Source organism: Aotus nancymaae, unplaced genomic scaffold, assembly GCF_030222135.1.
Source record: "Aotus nancymaae isolate 86718 unplaced genomic scaffold, 86718_ANA_hifiasm-v0.15.2.pri h1tg000049l, whole genome shotgun sequence".
NCBI lineage: Eukaryota > Metazoa > Chordata > Mammalia > Primates > Aotidae > Aotus > Aotus nancymaae.
The window spans coordinates 18,428,816-18,452,003 of record NW_026988463.1 but is presented as its reverse complement, the minus strand read 5'-3'; the positions used below and the strand labels follow the sequence as shown (position 1 = coordinate 18,452,003).

General features: G+C 45.5%; 1 protein-coding gene across 6 annotated transcripts in view; it reads right to left on the bottom strand.

Annotated features, from left to right (window-relative positions):
* Positions 1-23,188, bottom strand: part of TMC5 (transmembrane channel like 5) — an 83,180-nt gene that overhangs the window by 18,818 nt on the left and 41,174 nt on the right. For 5 of the 6 annotated variants that reach the window (XM_064362537.1, XM_064362538.1, XM_064362539.1 and 2 more), the window contains 8 exons: positions 19,870-19,969; positions 16,400-16,487; positions 15,745-15,993; positions 11,926-12,077; positions 9,528-9,672; positions 6,351-6,506; positions 4,284-4,435; positions 1,351-1,429 (listed from right to left, as the gene is read on the bottom strand). In XM_064362537.1, coding sequence (XP_064218607.1) covers positions 1,351-1,429; positions 4,284-4,435; positions 6,351-6,506; positions 9,528-9,672; positions 11,926-12,077; positions 15,745-15,993; positions 16,400-16,487; positions 19,870-19,969 — 1,121 coding nt within the window. The remainder of the gene's footprint in view (positions 1-1,350; positions 1,430-4,283; positions 4,436-6,350; positions 6,507-9,527; positions 9,673-11,925; positions 12,078-15,744; positions 15,994-16,399; positions 16,488-19,869; positions 19,970-23,188) is intronic. The other variant, XM_064362542.1, reaches the window with a different exon arrangement.

Sequence of the window (23,188 nt, the reverse complement as noted above, 5' to 3'; positions counted from 1 at the left end):
TATGGATGGGTAAATGGATGGATGATGGATGAATGGATAGATGGATACATAGATGGATGGATGAATAGATGGCTGGATGAATACATGAATTGATAGATAAATGGATGGATGCATGCATGAATGGATACATGGATGAATAAAGGGATGGATAGTTGGATAAATGAATGGTTAGATGAATACATGAATGGATGGATAAATATATGTGTGGATAGATGGATAAATGGATGGATGAATGGATGCATACATGGATGGATAAAAGGATAAGTAGATGGATATATGAATGGATGGATAGATGGATACATGAATGGACAGATGAATACATGGATGGATGAATATATGCATAGATGAATAAATAGATGATGGAGGGATAGATGGATGCATGAATATCCGGATAAATGCATGGAAGAATAATATGGTATCTGCTCTAACCATCCTAACTTGGAGGGCTGATTTTGAATCTCTTTGACAATTAGGGAAAGAAGTTGAGGGTGCCATGTTCATGTAAGATGGCTTGAGTCTAGACACAGCAGAGCTATTTTGGGGCCCAGGAATAATGGGTAACAGAGAAAGAGAAACAGGCTCCTGATTCCTTGACTCTGCTGCTGACCCCAGGGCATCCTGGGTATCTGAGGGCTCACGATGACCATCCTCTAAGGATTATTGTGTGATGTGAAGGCACATTCTCATGGGGGATGCAATAGCAGGGGCAGAGGCATCCCAACAAGAAGGCCAGAGAGGTTGGCTTGTTCCTGAATCCACATAGGACACCATCCTCAGAATGAGGGCATCAGGCACCCATTCTCTGAGGTTAGGGAAGACTAAAAACTGTAGGTAAGTGAAGGAGGGCCAGGAACAGTCAGCATTAGGACATAATTGTTACTTCCAGTATTTATCAGCTTATAGATCGGTAAAGCCCAGGGTATCTAGGTTACAGGAAAAACAGAACTTCAAGGATCAAAAAGAATTTTGTTCAACCCCAAGGCTGTTAAAACAGACTAGCACTAAAATTACTACCATCCATTGCACATGCTGGGCACTGTACTTATACTACATATGATATTGCTTAATCCCAATTTCACAGATGAGAAAACTGAGGCTGAAAGAGATTCAGTGATTCAGCAGATGGCACAACACAGCTGGCCTTCAAATCAGATCCTCCTGACTTCAAAACCTGAGCTTTTTTGTTGAGGCCCATTTTGCCTTATGTTGCTTCCCAGATTAGTTTCCATTCTCCTCCCACAAGGAATTAATACCAAATACGGAGTGTGATGGCTCTTGAGAAACCCATGTCCTCCCTGTTGGTCAAATGCTAAGAAACCAAACTTAAGGCAGAGAAGCATAGAATCTTACCTCTTCACCAGACAGGGCCACAGTGTTGAGCCAATAGTAACAAAGAATGCCAATGACTGATATTTTCAAAAAGATGTTTCTAAACAGAAGAAACAACATTTATGATTACCTTCAATGACAGTCTTTCATGCTGTCTGCCAATAGTTCCTTCTGGGCACATGGTAAGGTAGAAATTCCTGGCCCCTATGGTTGGAGGGGGGCACATGGCTAATTCCAGTGAATGAATTGTGAGCAGAAGCAATGTGTGTCACTTCTAAGCTGGAGCACTTAATGCGCCTGTGAGACCCTCCAGAACTCCCCATCTTCTCTTTGGAGTGGTGACCAATGATATTCAAGATGGCTGCTGCTCTCTCAGCCTGGATCCCTCAGTAACTAACATGAGAAGGCCCCTTTTGACAATCCACACTGTGTATGTAACATGAGCAAGAAATAAACCTTTGTGTTCCAAGCCCCTGAGATTTGGGGGGTTGTTACTGCAGCATAACCTAATTTATTCTGAATGATACATTCTCTTTTGTTGAACTTCCAAATGATTTAATTTCACTTCCTATTATAGTAATAGTAAATGTACAAAATGTTTATTGGGTGCTGATCCAACATACACTGCCAAGCTCTTTATTGAATCATCCCCCTCAGTCTTTACAACCCCATCACCTGGTAGATGGTTTTTTATGTCCATCATACTCAATATGCAAGGTTATGGGGTGAGAGTGAGACCTAACATTTTCCCTTCTATACATACTTAAAAAAGTGGTATCATGGATCAGTGGGTGGGATGTGGGGAATAATGAGGGTATAGGAATATAGTCAGAACTTTCTTTCTTTCTCTTTTTCTCACTTTCTTTCTTTCTCTTTTTCTCTCTTTCTTTCCCTCCCTCCCTCCCTCCCTCCCTTCCTCCCATCCTCCCGTCCTCCTGTCCTCCCTTCCTTTCTCTTTTTTGAGACAGGATCTCATTTTGTTACCCAGACTGGAGTACACTGGTGTGGCCATGGCTCACTACAGCCTCGACCTCCTGGGCTCAAGCACTTCTCCTACCTCAGTCACTTGAGTAGCTGGGACTACAGGCACAATCCACCATGCCTGACTAATTTTTAAATGTTTTGTAGAGATGGACTCTCACCATGTTGCCCAGGCTGGTCTTGAACTCCTGGGCTCAAGCAATCCTACCACTTTGGCCTCCCAAAGTGCTAGGATTACAGGTGTGAGCCACTGCACCTGGCTGGAATTTTCATAATATCAATTGGATATAATTGACTGACCGATTTGCTCATTCATTCATAATCATTCTTGAGCACCTATGACATCTCAGGCACTGTGAACAAGGCAAAGATTTCCCCTTAAACTATGGGGGAGGAAGATAAATAAACACAAATATGTTAGGAAGTGGTAAAAAAATATATACGGTAGAAGAGAAAGGGTGGGAGGGAGCTGTTATTTTTAATGAAGTGTGCAAGGAAGAGTGCAACATGAGGGTGATGTTTGAAGAACGCAAAATGCAGTCAGAAAGGAAGCCTTGTGGTGTGTGTGGGAAGAATATTCCAGGTCCATGCAAAGATCCAGAGGTGGGAAAATAGTTTGGCATGTTTGTGAACAGTTAGGAGGTCAGTGACAGGGACAGGCGGTGAGCAGGAAGGAAAGGGGGAAAAAATGAGGCTGGAGTGCTGGCGGGGAGCCAGATCTCACAGACCATGGTAAGGCAAGGGCTCTGGAACTGATCAGCAAAGAAACTCAGTCTGCGTTGTACAGACCTATACTTTTTTTTTTTCTTTTTCTTTTTTTTTGAGACGGAGTCTCACTCTGTCGCCCAGGCTGGAGTGCAGTGGCCGGGTCTTGGCTCACTGCAAACTCCACCTCCTGGGTTCAAGTGATTCTCCTGCCTCAGCCTCCCAAATAGTTGGGATTACATATATACATGACCACACCCAGCTAATTTTTATATTTTTAGTAGAGACGGGGTTTCGCCATGTTGGTCAGACTGGTCTCAAACTCCTGACCTCAGGTGATCCACCCACCTTGGCCTCCCAAAATGCTGGGATTACAGGCATGGGCCACCATGCCTGGCCTACAGCCCTGTACTTATAAACCCCACTATAATCAGGAACAAGTCAGGAAAGAAACCAGAAGGACAAAATTTGAGTAGTTTCAGGCTTTGTTTATCAAAACTCTGGGATAACTTCTAGCACATACGATGCCTTTGTGGGAATTACAAAAAGGCACCCTATGGGTGCCAGTGAGTTGCCCAAAGCACTCCTCCCACCTTTGTTTGGGTGGTGGAATTACAAAAATGCACCTCTTTCTCCCTCCTGAGGCCATGGGTACCAGGAGTCACAGCTTGACTAAGGGGAACACTGGATGATTTCAGTCCCCTCCTCACTCAGAAGCCTTTGTGCAGTGCACTGCCTGCCCATCTGTACATCCCATACTTGAGGACTACATCAATCCCCCACTGGTAGCAATCAAGAAAGCAATCAAGCCATGACTTTGAGCAAAAGCCCACACCACACAAACACACTTCATTCTTTTTTTGTTGTTTAAGACAGGGTCTTGCTCTGTCGCACAGGCTGGAGTGCAGTAGTGCCAGCATAGGTAACCTCAAACTCCTGGGATCAAATGATCCTCTCACCTCAGCCTCCTGAGTAGCTGGCACTAACAGGTGCATGCCACTGTGTCCAGCTGATTTTCTGTAGAGGCAGCATCTGGCTATGTTGCCCAGGCTGTTCTCAAACTCCTGGTCTCAAGTGATCCTCACACCTCAGCCTCCCAAAGTGCTGGGATTACTGACATGAGCCATCATGCCCAGCCACACTTTACTTTTGAAATTCCGTCTTTCTGGATAACAAAACTTTCATACTAAAGCATAATTCTTTCTAGCTCCCATCCCACTTCTCTTCACAGAAATAGAGGCTGGTGCCGGGTGCGACAGATGACCTACCGGATCAGGAGAACGGAGACTTCGTGCCGCGGCATCTCGTACCTCTCCACGAGCCTGAACATGGAGTAGATACGCGGCACGGCCAGATTAATGCAGGACACAACGAAAGGGAGTAACAGCACCGCCCCGGGGTTCCTGTGTGTCTTCAGGAACTGCAGGGCACGGAGGAGAGAATGGAGAGCTGGCTTGTACACTGTACCCCTTAGGTCTGTCTCACTCAGAAGTCTCCCGCGATGGAAAACCCCAGAAGTAGCTCCTCTGGAGTAAACTATTTATTTATTTATTATTTTAAAAAATATTTTTGAGATGGCGTCTCGCTCTGTTGCCCAGGCTGGAGTGCAGTGGCGTGATCTCAGTTCACTGCAACTCCACCTCCTGGCTTCAAATGATTCTCCTGCCTGAGCCTCCTGAGTAGCTGAGACTACAGGTGCCCACCACCACACTCGGCTAATTTTTAAATTTTTAGTAGAGACAGGGTTTCCCCATGTTGGCTGGCTGGTTTCAAACTCCTGATTTCAGGTGATCCATCCACCTTGGCCTCTCAAGGTGCTGGAATTCCACCGCACCAGGCCAGGTTAACTATTTATTAAGCTACCATTAATTTGTGTACCCCGTGCCAAACAAACCAAGGCTCAGGGAGGGGAAGACACTTGCCCAGGGTCACCCAGCAAGGAAGTGGCAGATTGGAGCCTAGGTGCATCTGACTCAGGAGCCTGAGCTCGAACAGTCATTCTGTGGCTTTCCCTTTTTTTTACAATATGCCAGGGGCAATGAGGATGTGCTCCTCCTGTTGAGCAAAGCTGATTCTCCTGAAGCTACAGCCCAAAGGTATCAATCACCACGAAATTTCTCCTTCCCTCTCCTGTGCGGCCTTATTCACTTTCACCAGGCTTCACCTGTCTCTGAGTTCTGAATTAAGGGGTTGGGGTGCCTCTGCTAGCCTGTGCTGCACATTTTTTTTTTTTTTGAGCCAGAGTCTCACTCTGTTGCCCAGGCTGGAGTGCAGTGGTGCGATCTCTGCTCACTGCAACCTCTGCCTCCCAGGTTCAAGTGATTCTCCTGACTCAGCCTCCTGAGTAGCTGGGATTACAGGTACGCACCACCACAGCCAGCTAATTTTATATTTTTAGTAGAGACGGGATTTCACCATGTTGGTCAGGCTGGTCTCGAACTCCTGATCTCAAGTGATCTGCCTGCCTCGGCCTCGCAAAGTGCTGGCATTACAGGCATGAGCCACCGCACCTGGCCCCATGCTGCACTTTTGTGTGATGCTGGGAAAGGCACTGGGCCTCCAGGAGGAGGCAGCACTCTGGCATTTCGCTGGGAGTGGAGCCGGGGCTGCACCTCTGCCAGGCGTCCTTCCATGGTTCTTGGAGTCAGGGATTCCAATGGATTTATCTGATGTCTCACCTTCCCACCTCTTCCCTGCATGGCCTCACCCTATGGATGGTTCAAAAGCACCACTTGCATTTTTGGTGGTATCTTTGGAGCCAGGGAGCCAGGATAACCTGAGTTCCAATGCGGTTCCCTCCCCACACATAAGCTGCAAGGTCTGGGGGTGGAGCCTTAGCTTCTCTGAGCCCCTTTTCTCTATCTGTACAATGGAGAGATGATCACATAATCCACAGAGATGTTACAAGAATTAACTGAGATCAAACAAGGCAAGGTCTGGCCCCAGGACTATGAAACGACGCAGTTGAGCTGAGCTACCATTCACATGAAACTGTAGTCACCAGTGAATGACTACCACTGTAGCCAGGACTACAGGTGCACACCACCATGCCAGGCTAAGTTTAAAAATTTTTGTAGAAATGGAGTCTCCATGTTGCCCAGGCTGGTCTTGAACCCCTGGGTTCAGGTGATCCTCCCTCCTCAGCCTCCCAGAGTGTTGGGATTACAGGTGTGAGCCACTGTGCCTCACCCCTGCATTTCTGACAAGTTCCCTGCTGGTGCTGATGCTGCTGGCCATAGATCCTAGGTTGAACCGTGGGCTGCACGCCACCCTTCCCTTCCAGCATTTAATCCCTTCACCTGGTTCTCTCTGCCCTGAGCCCTGGTGTTGGTTACCTCTAAGTTGTACTCAGCCAGGTAATAAACGGCTACACAGCAGGTGATGGCCACTCCTGTAGAGACAACCCAGGCCACCACGTAGGCAGAGAAGCGGGTCAGCTGCTGATTGAATGTCAACTTGGACTTCTCCTGATGGAGCTCTGACAGATTCTCCTAGAAACATAACAAATCAAGTTTACAGCTGGACGCGGTGGCTCACACCTATAATCCCAGCACTTTGGGAGGCTAAAGCGGGTGGATCGCTTGAGGTCAGGAGTTTGAGACCAGCCTGGCCAACATGGTGAAACCCCATCTCTACTAAAAATACAAAAATTAGCCGGGTGTGGTGGTGCATGCCTGCCATCCCAGCTACTTGGCTGGCTAAGGCAGGAGAATTGCTTGAACTCAGGAGGTGGAGGTTGCAGTGAGCAGAAATTGCACCACTGCACACCAGCCTGGGCGACAGTGAGACTCTGTCTCAAACAATAAACAAACAAACAAATAAATAAAAGTCAAGTTTATTCAGAGATCCCTCTCCACTGCTAGCAAAGATCCCCAGGGAACTCCTGTCATACCCAGAGACATAAATCCAGCCCAAATCCACAGGTGAGAGAGAGGGGGAACATTCTTAATGAACACGGATTATGGGAGACCCATGGCGGACTCTGAAATGGGCCAAGAATCCCCAAACACTGCTTCCTTCTTAGAGAAACAGATGGAGTTAATAGATCGGGACCATGTTCTTGAGAAAAGCACACTGAGGTCAGGAAACTCTTTCTTGAAGCATAAGGTTGGGTATCCACACTGAGGGAGACACTCATGTCTGCAACCCCTCTTGTCAAGGCCCCTTTATTTGGCTGGGTTTGGTGGCTCACACCTGAAATACCAGCACATTGGGGAGGCCAAGGTGAGAGGATCACTTGAGCCCAGGGATTCAAGACCAGCCTGGGCAATAGAGTGAGACTCTCTACAAAAGATGTAAAAATTAGTTGGGCATGGTGGTGTGTACCCATGGTCCCAGCTACTCAGGAGGCTAAGGTGGGAGGATAAGTTGAGCCCGGGAGGTCAAGGGTGCAGTGAGTTATGACTGCACCACTGCACTCCAGCCTGGGTGACAAAGAAAGACCTTGTCTCAAAAATAATTTAAAAAAAATTTTTAAGCCCCTTTATTTATAAAATCACTTGCTCTTTCTTCCTAATAAGTGTGTGTCTATAAACCATGGTTTCCCAACCTCTGCGCTACTGACACTGTGGGCTGCAGAATTCTCTGTTGGGGGGGCTGTTCTACACACTGTTTAGCAGCATCACTGGCCTCTACCCACTAGATACCAAGAGCACCCTTTTCCCAAGCCAAAAAAGTCTCCAGAAGTTGTCAAATGTACCCCAGAGAGGCAAGATTTCTCTGGGTTGAAAATCATTGCCCTGGCTGGCTCACAACTGTAATCCCAGTACTTGGGAGGCCGAGGTGGGCAGATCGCTTGAAGTTAGGAGTTCAAGACCAGCCTGGCCAACATAGTGAAACATCATCTCTACTTTAAAAAAATCCAAAAATTAGCCAGGTGTGGTGGCAGGTGCCTGTCACCTCAGCTACTTGGGAGGCTGAGGCAGGAGAATCGCCTGAACCCGGGAGGCAGAGGTTGCAGTGAGCCAAGATCATGCCACTGCACTCCAGCCTGGGTGACAGAGTGAGATTTCATTAAGAAAAAAAAAGAAAACCATTGCCCGAGATCAAATTTCTCCCCCTCCCCTCCTTCCTCCTCTCCCTTCCTCCCTTCCTTTCCTTTCTTCCTTTCCTTCCTTCCTTCTTTTCTTTTCTTTCTTTTCCTTCCTTCCTTTTCTTTCTTTTTCTTCATTCTTTCCTTCTTTCTCTCTTCTTTCTTTCGAGACAAGTTCTCACTGTGTTTTCCAAGTTAGTCTTGAACTTCTGAGCTGAAGCGATCCGCTTGCTTTGGCCTCTCAAAGTGCTGGGATTACACAGGCATGAGCCACCCAAAGAAAAGTGCCTGGCCTAGAGACAAATTTAAACCCGGAACTGTGAGGTCAAGAAACAGGTACATTGGCCAGGTGCAGTGGCTCACACCTGTAATCCCAGCACTTTGGGAAGCCAGGATAGGAGGATCACTTGAGCCCTGGAGTTCAGGACCAGTCTGGGCAACATAAGGAGACCTTGTCTTCACACAAAATAAAAATTAAAAAATTAGCCAGGTGTGATGGCTCATGCCTGTAATCCCAGCTACTCGAGGGGCTGAGAAAGGAGGATCACTTGAACCCAGGAGTTCGAGGCTTACAGTGAACTATAATTGAGCCATTGCACTCTAGTCTGGGCAAAGTACATTTAACAGTGATATAAATTGCTAAACTGACTTCCGATAAGATTATACTGGAGTGCAGTGGTGTGATCTCGGCTCACTGCAACCTCCACCTCCTGGGTTCAAGTAATTCTCCTGTTTCTGTCTCCTAAGTAACTGGGATTACAGGCACCCATTGCTACGCCCAGCTAATTTTTGTATTTTTAGTAGAGGCAGGATTTCACTCTATTGGCCAGGCTGGTCTTGAACTCCTGACCTCAGGTGATCCACCCAGTTCCCTGTTGCTGCTGTAGCAAATGACCACCAACTTAGCAGCTGAAAACAACACAAATTTGTTCTCTTACTCTTCTAGAGATCAGAAGTCAGAAAACGTTTTTTGTCATGGGAAAATGCTAATTTCTCTACACTATACCCAGCTCTTGGCATTATGAATATTTTGATTTTTTTTTTTTTTTTTTTTTTTTGCCAGTCTCATGGGCAATAAAACAGTAGTTCATTATTACTTTAAGAAAAGTTGGCCGGGCGCGGTGGCTCAAGCCTGTAATCCCAGCACTTTGGGAGGCCGAGGTGGGTGGATCACAAGGTCAAGAGATCGAGACCATCCTGGTCGACATGGTGAAACCCCGTCTCTACTAATACAAAAAATTAGCTGGGCACGGTGGCGCGTGCCTGTAATCCCAGCTACTCAGGAGGCTGAGGCAGGAGAATTGCCTGAACCCGGGAGGCGGAGGTTGCGGTGAGCCGAGATCGTGCCATTGCACTCCAGCCTGGGTATCAAGAGCGAAACTCCGTCTCAAAAAAAAAAAAAAAAAAAAAGAAAAGTTGCCGGCATACTGGAGAAGGGGAGACCTGCCGACAGCAAATGAGTAAAGTGAGCTCGCCTTACCCTTATCTCAGTGCTGAGGTTCTTCTGTTTTAGCTTCACAGCTTTTTCATGAGTGACAGTGAAGTCCCAGCAAAAGATCAGCTTAGTTATCCCTCCGGAGTAAATGTGGGGGTTAATGAAGTTGTTCCGGAAATATCTGGCCATGCTAGAGAAGGCAGAAACCAAAATATCCCAAGGTTATTACAGCAGTCATTGGGAATGCAGGGCTTCAACAGACAGCCCTATTACTGATGGGGAAAGGCAGTGTGAAGACTTAGCCCCAGGCTGTTGGCCTGGAGCAGTGTGGTCACAGCACAGTGGTTAAACCACCACTGGCTTTGGGACCGCACAGGCCTGGCTTGCCGCTCTGGATGTGCCCACTGAGGGATCTTTGTCCTGTGAATTGTTCTGATTCTGAGCTTCAGTTTCCACATTTGTAGAGAAGGAATAACAATAGTACTCACCTCACAGAGTTGTGTTTTTGGTTTTTTTTTTTTTTTTGAGACAGAGTTTTGCTTTTATCTCCCAGGCTGGAGTGCCGTGGCGTGATCTTGGCTTGCTGCAACCTACACCTCCCAGGTTCAAGCGATTCTCCTGCCTCAGTCTCCCAAGTAACTGGCATTATAGGTGCCCATTGCTACACCCAGCTAATTTTTATATTTTTAATAGAGGCAGGGTTTCACCATGTTGGCCAGGTTAGTCTCAAACTCCTGACCTCAGGTGATCCACCCAGTTCCCTGTTGCTGCTGTAACAGTTGGCAACCAACTTAGTGACTGAAAACAACACAAATTTGCTCTCTTACCCGTTTAGAGATCAGAAGTCAGAAAATGTTTTTCCTTGTTGCTTGTTAAGAGACGAGGTCTTACTGGCTGTGTGGCCCAGGCTGGAGTGCAGTGGTGCAGTCATAGCTCACTGCAGCCTTGACCTCCTGGGCTCAAGCGATCCTCCCGCCACAGCCTCCAAAGTAGCTGGAACTACAGGCACATGCCACCATGCCCAGCTAATCAGAAAATGAGTCTCAGGGCTAAAATGAAGGTGTCGGCAGGCTGTGTTCCTTCTGGAAGCTCTAGGGGAGAATCCATTTCCTTGTCTTTTCCAGCTTCTAGATGCTGTCCTCTTTCCTTGGCTTGTGGTCATCTCCATCTTCAAAGCCAGCAGGGTAGCATCTTTCCATCCCCCGGCTTCTCTCTGACCTCCTGCCTCCCTCTTATAAAGACCCTTGTGATTCCGTTGGGTCCACCCGGATAATCCAGGATAATCTCCCCATTTAAAAATCCTCAATCACATCTTCAAAGTCCCTTTTGTTATGTGAAGTTACATATCCACCAGTTTGGGGGATTAGGATGTAGACATCTCTAGGGGTGGGGGCAGATGATTCAGCTTTCCAAAGAGTCCATAGAGTGCTCAGAGCATCAAGCACTTGATGAAGGCACTGTTATTGTCATGGGATATCTCAGGCCCAGGAAGCCCTCGGCACACACACAAAAATGCTGCATAAAACAGACACTGCTGTTCTGAAATTTGCCACTACTCAGTAACAGCAACTTAAGAATCTCAGCTCACTGCAGCCTTGACCTAATGGGCTCAGGTGATTCTCCCACTTCAGTCTCCCAAGTAGCTGTGACTACAGGCATGTGCCACCAAGCCAGGCTAATTTTTTGTATTTTTAGTAGAGATGGGATTTCGTCATGTTGCCCAGGCCAGTCTTGAACTCCTAGACTCAAGTGATACGCCCACCCCGGCCTCCCAGAGTGTTAAAATTATAGGCGTGAGCCACCGTGGCCAGCCTCACATTTTTTCACATGTGTATTTTCTATCTGTACCTCCTCTCTGATAGTTATCTATTATGTTCTTCTGTCCATATCATTGCTAGGGTAATTGCATCCTTATTATCAGGCTGATCAATTTCTTTAAAAGCACAGAAAATCCTCTCTTCTTCTGTCCAAACTCTTATTTTATAGTGCAGGACAAGGAATGATAGGACAGCAATACAAAGTCAAAACTGCAGTCCGGGTACAGTGGCTCACACCTGTAATCCCAGCACTTTGGGAGGCTGAGGCAGGTGGATCACCTGAGGTCAGGAGTTTGAGACCAGCCTGGCCAACATGGTGAAACCCCGTCTCTACCAAAAATTACAAAAATTAGCTGGGCATGGTGGCGCACACCTGTAATCCCAACTACTTGGGAAGCTGAGGAGGGAGAATCGCTTGAACCCAGGAGGCAGAGGTTGCAGTGAGCCAAGATTTCGCCATTGTACTCCAGCCTAGGGACAGAGCGAGACTCTGTCTCAAAAAAAAAAAAAAAAAAAAAAAGTCAAAACTGCAGAGAAACTGTTACCTGGGTAATTTTTGAATTTCTTGCATTTTTGCCTAAGTCTAACATGACCCTCAGAATCAGGAAATGCAGACGCTTCCATACCTGAACAGCAAACTGAAGAAGCAGGTGGTCAAGCATGCTCCGATCGTGAAGATGTAGGCCAACTGCATGTTGTAGGATGCCCCGCTGTTCCCGTGCTGGATGGTGGAATTGGTGTAGAAGCCATAGTACATGACCGTGTCCCTAAAATAACCCTGAAAGGGACAATAAACCCTAGGTCAGGTGGATCTCCTGAAAAAAAAGGTAAATGACTATGGTCATCAGAGTTGACCTCTTCTGAATATAAGAAGCTTGGGCCAGTCAGTTTAGACATTTTGTTTTCCAGGAAAGGGCCAGAAAAAATTGGGACACTGTGTCACTGGGCTCTCAGACTTGAAAAGAAATCCAACATAAGTTTATAATGGAGACATTGAGTTGTTACCACCTGGACCCAGTGACCAAGTGAAACATCAGCAAGAGCAAGAGAGCTAGGCCTGTTGTGTCACCAGTATTATGTGTCTCTGTCACCAGTATTATGGATAAACATGTTTGGCCGGGTGTGGTGGCTCATGCCTGTAATCTCAGCACTTTGGGAGGCTGAGGCAGGCGGATCATGAGGTTAGGAAATCAAGACATCCCGGCCAACATGGCGAAACCCTGTCTCTACTAAAATACAAAAAATTAGCCAGGCATGTTGGTGCATGCCTGTAGCTACTTGGGAGGCTGAGGCAGGGAAATTGAACCTGGGAGGCAGGGATTGCAGTGAGCCGAGATCATGCCACTGCACTCCAGCCTGGGCAACAGAGCAAGACTCCATCTCAAAAAAACAAACAAATGCTTAACAGGAAACAAATCAAGCCTTTAGACCCATATTTCAGTGTGCAGGAAATAAGAAGCCAGAGAAACAAACTCTAGAGATCACTAGAAAATAACCAGACAGTTCCAGAAGGTAGGACGTTGACACAGCAGTTGGCTTAATTTCTGCAATAAGCCAATGTCAAGAAAAAAGAGGCTGGGCTGGGGAGATTATTTTAGATTAATAGAGATTTAAGAGGGAAAAAAATCCATGGAATGTGAAATCTGGTTGTTGACTGAATCCTGGTCTGAATAAGCAAGTTATGAAAGACATTTTGGGGTCCATGCATGGTGGCTCACACTTGTAATCCCAACACTTTGGAGGTCAAGGTGGATGGATCACTTGAGGCCAGGAGTTCAAAACCAGCCTGGCCAATATAGTGAAACCCTGCTTCTCCTAAAAATACAAAAAAAAATTAGCCAGATGTGGTGGCTCATGACTGTAATCCCAGCTACTCTGAAGGCTGAGGCATGAGAATTGCTTTAACCTCGGAGGCAGAGGTTGCAGTGAGCCAAGATTGCACCAGTGCACTGTAGCTTGAGTGACAGAGAAAAACTCTGTCTCAAATAAATAAATAAATACATACATACGTAACATTGTGGGTTGGGAGCAGTGGCTCACACCTGTAATCCTAGCAAATCCAAGCACTTTGGGAGGCCAAGGCAGGCAGATTGCTTGAGCCCAGTAGTTAGAGACCAGCCTGGGAAACATGGTGAAACCCTGTCTCCACAAAAAATACAAAAATTAGCTAGACATGCTGGTGGTACGTGCCTGTAGTCCCAGCTAGTCTGGAAGCTGAGGTGGGAGGATCACTTGAGCCTAGGAGTCGAGGGTTGCAATGAACCAAAATCACACGACTGCACTCCAGCCCGTGTGACAGAGGGAGATCCAGTATCAATTTAAAAAAAAAACAAAACACATTTTGGGGAAAATTGGGATAATTAGAAAATGTCTGGATTTTAGATGATGTTAATTTTTAATTTTCTTAGGTGTGATAATGATACTGTGACTGCAGAGAGGTGTCCTTATTTTTCAGAGATGACTGTTGAAAAATTTCAGGGTAAAAATATCTTGACATCTGTAATTTACTTTAAAATGCCCCCAAAAATAATGAAAGAAAGCAAATATGGCAATTTAAAATCTACACGGTGGGTATATGGGTGTTTATTATACAACTCTGTATTTTTTGTATGTTTGAAATTTTTATAATAAAATGTTTCCTGTATACAAATATACAAAATACACGTACTGAGCCAGGCATGGTGGCTTATGCCTGTAATCCCAGCACTTTGGGAGGCTGAGGCTGGAAGATCATTTGAGGCCAGGATTTTGAGATTAGCCTGGGCTACATAGTGAAAACCCATCTCTACAAAAAAAATTTTTTTTTAATTAGCCAGGCCTGGTGATGTGGGCCTGTAGTCCCAGCTAATGGGGAGATATAGGCAGGAAGATCACTTGAGCCTGAGAGATTGAGGCTGTAGTGAGCTGTGACTACAGAACTGCACTCTAGCCTGGGTGACAGAATGAGAAAAAAGAAAGAGAGGCCGGGCACGGCGGCTCACGCCTGTAATCCCAGAACTTTGGGAAGCCGAGGTGGGTGGATCACGAGGTCAAGAGATTGAGACCATCCTGGTCAACATGGTGAAACCCCGTCTCTACTAAAAATACAAAAAATTAGCTGGGCATGATGGCGCGCACCTGTAGTCCCAGCTACTCAGGAGGCTGAGGCAGGAGAATTGCTTGAACCCAGGAGGCGGAGGTTGCAGTGAGCCGAGATTACACCATTGCACTCCAGCCTGGGTAACAAGAGCAAAATTCCATCTCAAAAAAAAAAGAAAAAAGAAAGAGAGAAGAAACAGAGGAAGGAAGGGAGGGAGGGAGGGAAGGAAGGAAGGAAAGAGAAAGGGAGAAAGAGAGAAAGGAAGGAAAGAAAGAAAAGAAAAGAAAAGAAAGGGAAAGAAAGGAAGAAAGAAGGAAGAAAGAGAGAAAGAGAAAGGGATAAAGGAAGAGAGGGAGGGAGGAAGGAAGGAGAGAGAGAGAGAAAGAAAAGGTTTGTAGTGCAATGCTATCTTCTTTTTATTTTTAAAAGCATAGTAATCTATGTGTCTGTCATCTGTTTATTTTATTTTTTAAATCAGGTATGTATCCATCAATGTTAGTACAGGAAGAAAAAAAACAATCTACAAAGATATATCTCAAATTGGGGAGTTGGACAAAGAAAAAAATATAAAATGAACTTTCTCTTAGTTCTCTTCTATAGTAGGAATTTTTCAAAAGGAACATTGTATTTTATAGCAATAAAAACAAAAAAGAAAGAAAACATAGATCTATAAACACCAACACAAGATGTCCACCACATATTCCTAGGCAAAAAAAAAGAAAAAAGCAAGTTGTAGATAACATACAATAGATAATTCCTCTTTTGTAAGAAAAGAAAAGGATGTCTCTGTACATGCACAGAAGTGTCCATATGCTTGCAAAGAAAGAGTGTGGATAAAAAAAACTGTGCAAGGTGGTTGCCTCTGGAGACAGAAATTCCACTATGATGTGTGTGTGTGTTACTTTGCAGGAAAACACTTGATTGATTGATTGATTGATGGATTGATTGCCTCGCTCTGTTGCCCAGGCTGGAGTGCGGTGGGTCAGTCTTGCCTCACTGCAACCTCCGTCTCCTGGGCTCAAGCAATCCTCCCACTTTAGCTTCCCAGAGTAGCCAGAATGACAGGTATGCACCACCATGCTCTGCTAATTTTTGTATTTTTGTAGAGATGGAGTTTTGCCATGTTGCCCAGGCTGGTCTCCAACTCCTGAGCTCAAGCAATTCACCTGCTTTGGCCTCCCAACGTGCTGGTGTTACAGGCACGCATCACCATCCAGTCACCCAGTCAGAAAACATTTTAAACAACCCCTTTCCCCATCATTGACCCCCAGGCAAAATGAGAGGTGTGAGTGGTTGACTGGCAAGGCATGTCCCTGGGTTTCCAAGGTGGTTGGTGCACTTGAGCTAGGGAAAATGGAGAACTTACCTCCCCAGTGAAAAACTCCAACCCCGTGAACTGGAGGGTGTTCTTTTCGGCCATGGTAAACTGAGGGATTATGATGAAGCTGAAGTTCAAGATGAATGAGAAAATGTTGAATTTCAAAAGCCATCTCAGAAAGTTGAAATAGGAGAGAACGCTGGTTCCAAACTTGCCTCCGATGATTTTCAGCGTCTTCTGCCACAGGCTGATGGAATTGAGAATTTCTGACAGGCTGCTCTTGGATCTCCGATAAGCCTGGAGCCAGGATTCAAAGCAGGTGGCTTGCTGTTCACTCAACAGATATTGACTGAGCAGGTGCCATAATAACAGAAATGGCCACCATGTCTGGAGTATTGTTAAGTGCAGGCAATGTGCTAGGCATGTTTACAAATGTTATCTCAACTCTAAGGTGGAGCTATTATGACCTTCCCAGGTTTGCTGTTGAAGGTGACACTCCCAATGGCCAAGTCGGCCAATGAACTCAGCAACCTCTTAGTTCTTCCCCACGCCACCTTGTTTTCCCACACTTTAACCAACCCGATGGCTTCGGGCAATGAAATAGCTCTGATTTTTGGTTTGTCTTCACCTTGAGTCCCCTTTCATCCTCATTCCCCTCCCTCCCTGTTTTCACCCTCTTGCTGTGCCCATTTTACTGACTTACCTGTGAAATGGAGTGCAGACACTGAACACAGCAATTAAGCTGAAGGATATGATGGGACTGTTTGCTTGTTTCTTTGTCAACTATTTTCCTGTAGGGAATAGCAAGAGAAAGTGAAAGATACAAATGTTGTAACTCATTCACTCAAAAAATAGTTACATGGTGGCTCATGCCTGTAATCCCAACACTTTGGAAGGCTTAGGCAACAGGATCACTGAGGCCAGGAATTCAAGAGCAGCCTGAACAACATAGTGGGACCTTGTCTCTATTTAAAAAAACCAAAAAGCTGGTTGTGGTGGTGTCTGGCTATATAGTCCGAGCTACTCTAGAGGCTGTGGTGGGAGGATCACTTGGGCCCAAAAGTTTTGAGACTGCAGTGAGCTATGATCACACCATTGTAGTCCAGCAGCCTGGGCAACAGCACGAGACCTCATTTTTTTTTTTTTTTTTGAGATGAAGTCTCACTCTATCGCCCAGGGTGGAGTGCAGTGGCACAATCACAGCTCACTGTAGCCTCTGCCTCCCAGCTTCAAGCGATTCTCTGCCTCAGCCTCCTGAGTAGCTGGGATTACAGTTGCACACAACCACACCTGGCAAACTTTTGTCTTTTTAGCAGAGACAGGGTTTCACCATGTTGGCCAGTCTGGTCTCGAACTCCTGGCCTCAAGTGATCCAACTGCCTTGGCCTTCCAAAGTACTGGGATAACAGGCATGAGCCACTGTGCCCAGCTGAGACCACATTTCTTATAAAAAAAAAAAAAATTATTGCGTTCCTATGATGTATTGGGCACCATCCCAGCTGTTAAGACAACAATTTCTCTGGTTTATGGAGCTGACATCCTAGTTGAAAGCGAAAGATAGTAAGCGATAAAAATAATAATAAAGTGGATAAATGGTCTGATGGTTTTATAAAGGGCAGTTCCCCTGCACACGCTGTCTTGCCCACTGCCATGTAAGACGTGCCTCTGCTCTTCCTTCTTCTTCCATCATTATTGTGAGGCTTCCCCTGCTGTGTGGAACTGTGAGTCCATTAAACCTCTTTCCTTTAAAAATTACTCAGTCTCAGGTATGTCATTATTAGGAGCGTGAGAACAGACTAATACAGGTTCTCAACCCAGGGCGATTTTGCCCCCACACAGTTGGCAATGTCTGGAAACTTTTTTGGTTGTGGAACTAAAGAGTGGAGAAGGGGTGCTACTGGCATCAACTACACAGAGATCAGAGATGCTGCTGCACACCCTACGATGAACAAAACAGCCCCCAAGACAGAGACAGATTCAGCCCTAAGATGTTACTTGTACTGAGATTGAGATATCCTGCTATAAGGTCTTTGGGACCCTATTCAGTGACAGAGGGAGCCATGCAGAGTTTGAAATGGAAGAGTGTTTTCAGAAAGACACAGACACAATTGGTCTCCTTACCCTTCCATGAACTCACCACGTCTGCTCTGTTCTGGTTCTCTCCCGCCTTTCTTTGGTCCACTTCGAAGGCCCACCCCAATGTCACTGTCTATTGCCTTTCAAGGCCCAGCTCAAATGCCCCCTCTGTCCATTTTTCCCCAGAAAAGTTAGGGAGGGCAGACCTTTCTGGTCCTCACGTTGTAATCTCTTTCTATTTTGACTCAGCCTGATGTGCTTTCTGCCATTTGTAATTTACTTGTTGACAAATCTATTCCCTGCTGCCAGGCTTTGAAATTTATCTTTGAAACCTCAGAAAATCCTGCATCCTTGAATCATTTACTGGTAATTACTATTGCTTCCACTCTACTAGCTTCTGCCAACTAACTCAAATTGAAAAAAAAAAAAAAATTAAGCAACAATTTATGTAAACTTTAAAGGCTAAAACAGCCCTTACCTTCGGGTTTTGAGTTCCTGAGCTTATAAAACTCCTAAGGTCTTTATTTTATCTTTCTTTTATTTTTTTTCGAGATGGAGTCTTTCTCTGTTGCCCAGGCTGAAGTACAGTGGCACAATCTTGGCTCACTGAAACCTCCACCTCCCAGGTTCAAGTGATTCTCCTGTCTCAGCCTCTTGAGTAGCTGTGATTATAAGTGAATGCCACCATGCCCAGGTAATTTTTGTATTTTTAGTAGAGACAGGGTTTCACCATGTTGGCCAGGCTGGTCTCGAACTCCTGACCTATGATCCACCCACTTTAGCCTCCCAAAGTACTGGGATTACAGGCGTGAGTCACTGCACCTAGTTGGTCTTTATTTTTTAAGTAAACTTTCTATTTAGCGTAGTTTGAGATTTACAGTAAAGTTGCAAAGACAGTACAGAAAGTTTCCATATACTACTCACCAGTTTCCCCTGTTAATATTTTACATTTCCATGGTAGGTTTGTCAAAACTAAGATACCAGTATTGATACATTACTATTACCTAAACTCCAGACTATTCAGATTTTACTAGTTTTTCCACTAGTGTCCATTTTCTATTCCAGGATCTCATCCAAGATATCACATTGCATTTACTTGTCATGTCTCTCTTTTTCAATTTTCATTTTTTTAAAAGATGGGGTCTCACTGTGATGTCCAAGCTGGTCTTGAACTCCTGGGCTCAACTAATCCCACCACCTTGGCCTCCCAAAGTGCTGGGATTACAGGCGTGAGCCACTACACTGGCCTGTCATGTCTCTTTAGAACTTTCTAGTCTATGACAGTTTCTCAGACTTTCCTTGTTTTTGATGACTTTGACAGTTTTTTCTTTTTGTTTTGTTTTTGAGATGGAGTCTTGCTCTGCCGCCCAGGCTGGAGTGCAGTGGTGCAATCTCAGCTCATTGCAACCTCCGCCTTCTGGGTTCAAGCGATTCTTCTCCCTCAGCCTTCTGAGTAGCTGGGACTACAAGCGCATGCCACCATGGCCAGCTAATTTTTTTGTATTTTCAGTAGAGACATGGTTTCACTTAGCCAGGATGGTCTTGATCTTCTGACCTCATGATGTGCCTGCCTCAGCTTCCCAAAGTGCTGGGATTACAGGTGTGAGCCACTGTGCCCGGCAACTTTGACAGTTTCAAGGGGTACTGGTCGAGCATTTTGTAGAATGTCCTTCAGTTGGGATTTCCCTAATGTGTTTTGCTGTTTAGACTGGGGTTGTGGGTTTTAGGACAGAATGGCACAGAGGAGCCATGTTTTTCCCATCACGTGACTTATCTTTGGGTATGTTAACCTTGAGTCTTGGCCAAGGCAGTTTTAGGCAGACTCTCCCCTGGAAAGTTACTCCACTTTCTTTCTTCCATGCCCTACTCTTTGGAAGTAGCTCACCAAGCAGAGCCCACACTCCAGCCCAGGAGTAGGAATTAAGCTGTAGCTCTTGGAGAAAGGAGTACCTACATAGGGTATTTGAAATTTTTCTGTCAGGAAGATTTGTCTTTTTTATTGCACTTAATTATTTCTTATCTTTTTGAGATGGGGCAAAAGTAGAAGATTGAGGTTCATGTGAAATCTGGGAAAGAAGAAAAGCCTTTGGTCCATACCTAAGGTTCCTTTTCTCTTCCATGGTCCTTGGCTGGTTCCTGATGGCTTTAATTCTGTCTCTGGATGTCATGGGTATGAGAGATGCAATTAACTTCTGTCCTATGAAAGAAATTAATGGAGTTTAATTTCTTTTTTCTTTGACAGAATCATAACACTAAAATGGGGTACTGAAGTCAGAGATGCTTTTATAAGAACGCAAGGAAAGAAGAATATACGGACTTGGGGATCTCAAAGATCACAAAGGAAAACAACAAAAAGACACATAGATGTGTTAAAGCTCAAAGCCAGAGCAAATGAATAATGACTGCACTCTATTCTAATTCAGTGTTTTTCTCTTTCCTGTAACAAAAATCATTTAGCAAAGTCAACAAGATCTTGCATGTTTGGTCAGCCTACCTCTTTTTTTTTTTTTTTTTTTTGAGACAGAGTCTTGCTGTGTCACCCAGACTAGAGTGCAGTGACACAATCACGGCTCACTGCAACACTGATCTCCTGGGCTTAAGCAATCCTCCCACCTCAGCCTCCCAAAGTGTTGTGATTACAGGCATGCACCACCATGTCTGGCTAATTTTTTTATTTTTGTAAACTTGAGGTCTCACTACATTGTCCAGGCTGGTCTTGAACTCCTGGGCTCAAGCAATCCTCTCACCTCAGCCTCCAGAGTAGCTGGGACTATAGGGACACACCATGACAACCAGCTAATTTTTTTTTTATTTGTAGAAATGGGGTCTTGCTATGTTGCCCAAGCTAGTTTTCAACTTCTGACCTCAAGAGATTCTCCCACCTCAGGCTCCCAAAGTGCTGGGATTACAGGTGTGAGCCACCATGCCTGCATCTCTTGCTTTAATATGCCACATCTCTTCCTTTTGCCCCTGATCCCAGGTACAAGAGACTTCACATTCCTTGACTATTGTTGAATGCTCTTCCACCTCCCCAGAAGTACACCCTTCTTTTCTCCTGCTAACTCATATTCACATTTGCAGTCAATGTGGCAGACACTATTGGTCATCCACCCCAAATGTATTTCCTCTTTGTTAATGGAATCCCAATTGTGTTTAGGAATCTACCTGCCTCCCTTACATGGCCCTGAGCTTTCTCGAGGTGGAGCCCATCCCCGGGCCCAAAGAGCAAGTCTTAGTCTAAGTAAACCACTCCCCAAGGCCCTGTGCCCTGCAGCAGAGGCATGTGACACAGCATTAACCAATGTCCTCTGAGAGGTGGTCTGCTGCTGAGAAATTTCTTAGAAAAGGTTTCTTCCTTCTAAACAAACAAAAAACAAAACAAAACAAAACAAACAAGAACAGAACAGATGTCTCTTCCTCTGATTATTGTGGTATCTGCATGTAATGCGAGAAGTGCTGACAAACAAGCTAGCCAGTGGGGCAGTGACACGGTGCTGAGGGTGGCTGAGGGACGGAGGGAGCAGGCTGGCTCCGTGGTCACAGCACGGGGCTAGAACTGCCCACCGGGAAATACCATGGTCATTGTAATGACACAGTTGAGGTATAAGGGGAATCCCCAAAAGAGGACCACCAAATCTCTCTGCTGAAGATGAGCAATTTGTGCCTCTCCTGGGAAGGAAGGGTTAGTAGACTGAGAGGAAGAAAGACAGAAGAGGGAAATATACAGAGCTGCAGGGAGCCAGCAGTGTGAGAGGTGATGCCCTATCTTCTTCACTGAAGGGGCTAAACCCACTAAATTCTTTGTGTGAGAAAAAGGATGTTTTTCTTCTCCCTGAAATCATTGAAAGCTGCTAGGCTTTATGCCTGGAATACTGTGGGGGTGAAACAGAAACAGCATCTCTGGGCCAGGCGCGGTGGCTCACACCTGTAATCCCAACACTTTGGGAGGCTGAGGTGGGCGTATCACCTGAGGTCAGGAGTTTGAGACTAGCCTGACCAACATGGAGAAACCCTGTCTCTACTAAAAACACAAAATTAGCTGGGTGTGGTGGCTCATGTCTGTAATCCCAGCTACTTAGAAGGCTGAGGCAGGAGAATTGCTTGAACCTGGGAGGCATAGGTTGCAGTGAGCCAAGATTGCATCATTGCACTCCAGCCTGGATGACAGATTGAAACTCCATCTAAAAAAAAAAAAAAAAAAAAAAATGCAGGCTTGAGGCCAGAGGCCAGGCGTGGTGTCTCACAACTCCTGTTATCCATCCCAGTACTTTGGGAAGCCAAGGAAGGCAGATCACCTGAGGCCAGGAGTTTGAGACAAGCTTGGCCAACATGGTAAAACCCCATCTTTACTAAAAATACAAAAATTAGTAGGGCATGGTGGCATGTGCCTATAATCTCAGCTACTCAGCAGGCTGGGGGCATGAGAATCGCTTCAACCTGGGAAGCAGAGGTTGCAGTGAGCTAAGATTGCGCCACTTACACTCCAGCCTGGGCGACAGCAAGACTTTGTCTCAAAAAAAAAAAAAAATGTAGTCTTGGGAATTAGATAGACCTGTATTTGGGCCCCAGATCTTCCAGGTCACTAAATTCATCTGAGCTTCAGTTTCCTTATCAAGCAGGTGGAAATGCCTGCCTCAAAAGTGTGGAGTGCAGGGGGTACATAAAACTCAATTTGATAGGTAACAAAAAGCAGGTGTTGTGCAGAGCACAAGGCATATGAAATAAGCTTGATCAAAATAAGCCCTTGTTAGCTATGTCTTAAAGTGATCCCTGCCTTTGTCCTTCACATCCTTAATTTACCCACAAAACCTTTCACCCCTCCATATTACTTGTCTTTTTTTTTAAGAGACAGGATCTTACTCTGTCACCCAGGCAGGGTTTCAGTGGTGCCATCAGAGCTCACTGCAGCCTCCAACTCCTGGGCTCAAGCAATCCTCCCACCTCAGCCTCCTGAGTAGCTGGGACCACAGGTGTGCACCATGATGCCTGGTTATTATTTTTTAAAAAATTTTGTAGCAATAGAGTCTCCCTATATTGCTTAGGCTAGTCTCAAACTCCTGGGCTCAAGTGATCCTCCTACCTTGGCCTCCCAAAGAAGTAGGATTACAGGTGTGAGCCACCATGCCTGGACCCACTTGCTATCTTAAAAGTAAAATATGCTGCAGACAACGTGGAAGCCCTCTTTCCTACTCCCCTAACTCCTCTTCCCCAGCATTTCACTACCTTGAACAGTTTCATGTGAAGAACCGGGAGTGTCTATGCCTATGCATTCTAGGCTATGAAGGGTCTGAGACATCGATTCATTCAAAGGTGTTGAAAACTGCAGCACCCGGTTGCCCTTTTGGTCATTCCTTTTGCTGACTGTCTGAGAGTCTCTCACATCGATGTCAGATACTGATGAAACCATGTTGATGCT